The sequence below is a fragment of the Macrosteles quadrilineatus genome, unplaced genomic scaffold (assembly GCF_028750875.1).
Source record: "Macrosteles quadrilineatus isolate MER2022 unplaced genomic scaffold, UCM_ALF_1.0 Scaffold_4__1_contigs__length_99947679, whole genome shotgun sequence".
NCBI classification, from domain to species: Eukaryota; Metazoa; Arthropoda; class Insecta; order Hemiptera; family Cicadellidae; genus Macrosteles; species Macrosteles quadrilineatus.
The window spans coordinates 74,996,700-75,002,361 of NW_026542597.1; the positions used below are offsets into that span (position 1 = coordinate 74,996,700).

The 5,662-nt window shown below is 35.9% G+C and overlaps 1 protein-coding gene across 1 annotated transcript; it reads right to left on the reverse strand.

The window, feature by feature from the left end:
- Positions 1-1,005: 1,005 nt before the first annotated feature.
- LOC128993057 (uncharacterized) lies at positions 1,006-1,863 on the reverse strand. Its single transcript, XM_054416812.1, has one exon. The coding sequence runs from the start codon at positions 1,861-1,863 to the stop codon at positions 1,006-1,008; it is 858 nt and encodes a 285-aa protein (XP_054272787.1).
- Between the last annotated feature and the right edge of the window lie 3,799 nt (positions 1,864-5,662).

Below are 5,662 nucleotides of genomic sequence, written 5' to 3' on the forward strand. Positions count from 1 at the left end.
TTGGCAAAAAATAAATCACGCCAATTGTTAATAGTTGCTTTTCCAACAACGTTTGAAGCAAGCTGGTCTAGTGGTTAGAGTGCGGGACTTCGGTGCAGGAGGTCCCGGGTTCAAATCCCGCCAAATCACCAATGGATTTTATCTAAGTGATAATGCCGCAACCTCAGGTCTAGCCTGAAGTAATGTGAAAAACAATCCCAGGCTCGTGCCTAGCGTCCTAGGACAAAAAATCAATGTTTGAAGAACACATCTAAGAAACATTTTGCTATACCACTGAGGTATCAACAAATTTAACTTAAATACTTAAACTTAACAATTACATCATTCTGACTTCCTGCTTAGACCCTTTTGGAGTTAATTTGTTAATTGCATTTGTTTGGAATGACTTCTACATGAAGCAGGAACTCTCAATTGCTTCTCAGCGCTGTCAGCAGGTATCGTCTGCTCCACTTTGAAAATTAACTTAGAACAGAAACTACATCAAAATCTTATACAGGGGAAAATTCGAAACTTGTAGTGTGTAAACTTGTTCTTTCATTATCTATCATTATAAAAAAAAACTCGAGTATGTATAATTAAAAACCAAATTATATTAACTTCTCTACGACCAAGTGAGGAATATACAAGTAATAAAGGAGAAAATACGTTCCCACCAAATTAATGTACAACATTGTTTATATATACTTCGTTTATTTACTTAAATCAACGGATACAATTACCAATGTTACATGCATAATAATTGACAAGAGTAGAATGATGAAAGTTAGACGTGATTTCCAGGTCTTATAAAGCTGTAACAACGTGGGATATTAATATGTAACTAAACATATAGCTAACAGTTTTGATCGAAACCACACAGAATATTTTGACATGACAAACATGTCGTGAATTATAAATATAATGTTAACAGCTAAGTAATGGTATACCATCATAGCTGTTAATACCCTTTGACTTTAACTTTGACTTTGACTTTGACTTTTTCATGATTTTTTCATGTTCCATTGCTTAGCTCCCTGTTGCATTTACACTGGTTGACACAGGCACAAACAGATCAACGTCCTTCAGCTGAAAGATTATCACCAAATACGAGAAAGACATCGCTGCAATCTTTGTCAAAAGTTCCATGTTGAACGTAAAGATTCCACCGACCGTGAACTTTACTGGGTTGTCAATCGTCAGACGGGAATAGTTCCCAATCTTTTCCCAGAGAGAATAGGGCGAGTCTCTGTGCAAAATGTGATGAGCAATCTCCGCGGTTATGTTGGCCTCGTTGGCGCACAGATGGCAAGTGACAATCTGCCACACAAGATTTACTGACAAGTATACAATAACTTTTAATTCCATATCGACCACCGCTTTGTCATTGATCATCTGATCAAGTGTCTTGTACGAATAAAAGACCACCTCAAAAAAACAGGAGGTGACGAATAGGAGGTTGAAGACACAAAAGTGAGAGTTGACGTTGGACACGATGACGTGGAGGGTGGAGTGGATGCGGAACAATGAGTCCAGGCGGGTCTCGACAATCTGCAGCAAGGTCTGATCAGCTGATGCTGCTATCCTGGTCAGCTGATCGTTCAATGCCGAGAACCTACTGTGAATCAGTTGAGCGAATGTCAGGTGTTGATTCCAAGCCGCGTTGATTATCACGAACATAGTGATCATATTTGGATAATCAGCCAACATGTCAGCCAACAAGGTAAGACTCTTTAAGAGTGCGAACAGCTGCGAGAGAATGATTACAGCCATAGTTATGGTCAGGTTTGGAGATTGGATCAGAGCCCCCATTTCCCGGATTTGGTCGTCGACAAGATTCAAATCTTGCAGGATAGAGCGAAATTCTTCCGGATCGAAAAGAATCATCAGTAGATATATCATATTTCCCAGAGCCTGCGGGAGAACTCAGAGCCAATAATGCATGAGAAGTCCGTAGTCCCTCAGGAGTGGAGATGCGATGACCAAACATGTCAATGCCAGTGGGATTACACAGTAGAAACATCTGTAAAAGCCTTCGATTGGAACAATCCCGCAGATACGGAAATAAAGGTTTTCTGGACCAAATATAATTGTGGGGGTTTTCAGTAAAACCCGTGTTGAACAATCGCTAACAACTCCTACTGAAGTAATACAATAGAACTCATAATAGCAATTCAATTTATTTGAGATATTTGAATATGTTTTCTTAACGATATGAAGTACTGTACTGTCAAGTGACAGCTTATGAAAATGAGTACTCCAACGTATATTATCATGTTGAATTTAATAATTGATATTAAAAATTACGACCAATTTACTACAAAGAAGTAATATTATTTATACAAGTAACATATTGTTGATAAGTTTGACTGTATACTCTAACAATCAGGAAAGGTTGCATGTGTTATAAATAATGTACTATGTATTAAATCGATAGCTTTTACTAATATTGCAATATTACCTTTAAAATGATAATATAACAGAACGTGATGGACTGTTTTATCAAAATATCAAGTTTTGTAAACTCTCCCATTGATGTCATTTGTTACATCCTATGGCCTAAAAACGCTAATCGATCCAAACGTTAGAATTTAAATTCTAAAATGTTTGGAGAGGAAGAGAGAGGGGATATTGTGGTAGTAAAAATGGTTGCATAGCTGTTTCTTTAGTCTATGGTAGTATGGAAATGAAACCCAAAGTTTTAAACAGCCTCTGTATATCACACAATCAGTTTTTGTTAGTAAAATGTTGATGTTAGGTGGGTTACCGAAGATGTTTTATACTTACACATTTATTCCTCTGTAATTTTGACGCACAAAATATTTAGGGAAAATATAAATAATTACAAGTATTCTTCATTTTATTATTAAAGCTCAAACATAACATAATTGACTCGTCAAGTCTACGATCATGACCTGTCTGTTTGGAGGGAGTTAAACAATTGGATAAAACAAGGTTTAGACAAGATGAGTGGTCCATAGGGGCCAAGACTTCGTCTAATTGTACATTCTTTGTCTCTTGGGAGCCAAAATCGAATACCCCTTTATGGTTAAAGTTTTATTAGGCTACTTTATACAGCAGGTACAAGTTGTTATTTCAGTCCAAAGGAAAATTAAATATGATATAATGCGAGTACTGGTAGAAACTAAATTGTTGCCATTACTGATTGAATTAACCGCATTTAATAATAAAAACTAATAATTTTCAGTTGATATAGTTGTGCAATCACAGTTTTTTTTATGACCAATAGTATTATTGTATTACCTTTTGAAGCAAGAATAACTGTTTCATTACAAGCAAAAAAAAATTAATGCGCTTTTTATATGTATTGCTGTAAACCAGCTATTTGTAAATGCTTATCGTAGATGTTTTTTATTTGATTAAATTTAGAGAATAATCAATGGAATTCTCATTGTAGCTCTCTCATATCCTTAATGATAAGTAACTAATATAAAATATTTCTTTAATGAACCAAGTGTGATTTTACTTTAAAAGTAGAATTTAAATGTTTTGATTTTATAGCCTGTGCTCAAATTGGCTCAAAAGCACTTGACAATTCGTTCTTTAGCATTATCATTAGTAATTGGGATGTTGATGCCACATTGGTGCGTAGTTTAACCCAACTATGATTGAAGAATGAGTGTAGAATGGTGTTAGAGGATCTGTCCAATGGTCCAATGATCAGGGGACAGCTTGATCCGGTCTCAAACCAACAAAAAGCTACTGAATTTTCTCTTAGTCGAACCGGCGACCTTTTGATTGGCAGGCGATCACTTTAACCACTCAGGTACCCAGCCAAATAAAGGATGTATGATATTTCTTAAATGTTATACCAAAATAGGTTCATCATAAATAAGTTTATTGCTTTATGTATACGCGGAAAAGTGACATAAAAAACCGGAAAATACATAAGAGAAAATATAAGTACATAATAATATTTTATCTAATAAAAAGCTAGTCTGGAAATAATAGAGAAGAGGCTAACGGTCAGGGAACGGCTGGTCAGAGAGTGTTGAAATTAGCTAAATTTCCTCTCTACTGCATCCGATTTTGCTATCTGCTAATATAACAGAAACGCCGTGAGTGAACTACAATCTCATTTTGAGCCAACCGGGGGAAACTCAACCTGGCTACAAATTTTTTGAAACACAGTATTGTCTGAGTAAATTTTGTATCCATCGGAATTAGATTATTCACTGTTAAAATTAAACTATACATTTAGTCAAACTCTTGTATATAAAGTGTATAAGTATCCAACCAATGTCCAGTGTGATTAAGTACTGTATGTCTATTCTGTTTCGTGTTTTATGTGATTAAATAAAAAATACGTTTGAAATAGTTTAGTGAGAACAAAGTATACTTTTATATTCTTGTACTTTAATACCAAGAAGAATCAAACAGGGACTAAAATAAATTTATTTCCTTCTCTTTTTGAGAGTGGTGGTGATTAGAGTGACCAATAGCAATCGATAAAATGTTATAATATTTTACACCCTATAAAATAAATTTGACATGAATGATGATAAAATATTCATGGTTCATTTTATTGCAATAATCCATTAATTCAATTGCTGCATACTTCTAACTTGATGGTAATGGTAATCCATATTGGTAAAAGCTCTCAATGCCATTCCATGCTTTATAATACGTTGTAGTCGTCCTTCAATATTTGAGTCAGTTGTCATATTCGACAATTTCATACTGTATTAGAAATTCTTGTGACTCGTTAAGTTTAATATCTTAAATTGAAAAAACGTGCGTTGAGATACTTCATCACTTCACAGTGTCAAGACAAGACGGATGGAAAAGTAAAGGAAATTATATAATTGCTAATATACTTTGTGTCGATACTTTGTAAGAGTTGTTATTGTAGTATTTCCTTCCTTGACAGTAGTTTATTGAAAACTTCCATGATGATTTTTGGACCTGAACACCTTTTATTCCGTATCTGCGGGATTGTTCCAATCGAAGGCTTTTACGGATGTTTCTACTGTGTAATCCCACTGGCTTTCACAAGTTTCGCCATCGAATCTCCATTGCTGCTGCCCTACAGACTTCTCATACATTATTTCATTGGAGTTCTTCCACAGGCTTTGGGAAATATGATACATCTACTGATGATTCTTTTCGATCCGGAAGATTTTTGCTCTATCCTGCATGATTTGAATCTTGTCGACGACCAACTCCGGGAAATGGGGGCTCTGATCCAATCTCCAAACCTGACCAAAACTATGGCTGTAATCATTCTCTCGCAGTTGTGCGCACTCTTAAAGAGTCTTACCTTGATTTACATGTTGATTGGATACACAAATATGATCGCTTTGTACCTGGTGTTCAACGCGGCTTGGAATCAACACCTGACGTTCGTTCAACTGATTCACAGTAGGTTCTCGGCATTGAACGATCAGCTGATCAGGATAGCAGCATCAGCTGATCAGACCTTGCTGCAGATTGTCGAGACCCGCCTGGACTCAGTGTTCCGCATCCACTCCACCCTCCACGTCATCGTGTCCAACGTCAACTCTCACTTTTGTGTCTTCAACCTCTTCTACGTCACTTCTTTGTTTTTCAACATGGTCTTTTTTTCTTACGACACATTCGATATGATGATCCAAGAAAAATCATTGATCGATTATAAAATCTACATTACTCTTTACCTGTTGGTAAATCTTGTGTGTCAGATTGT

Coding starts and splice junctions, on each gene's coding strand:
- LOC128993057 (XM_054416812.1), bottom strand. CDS start 1,863: ATGATTCTTTTCGATCCGGAAGAATTTCGCTCTATCCTGCAAGATTTG.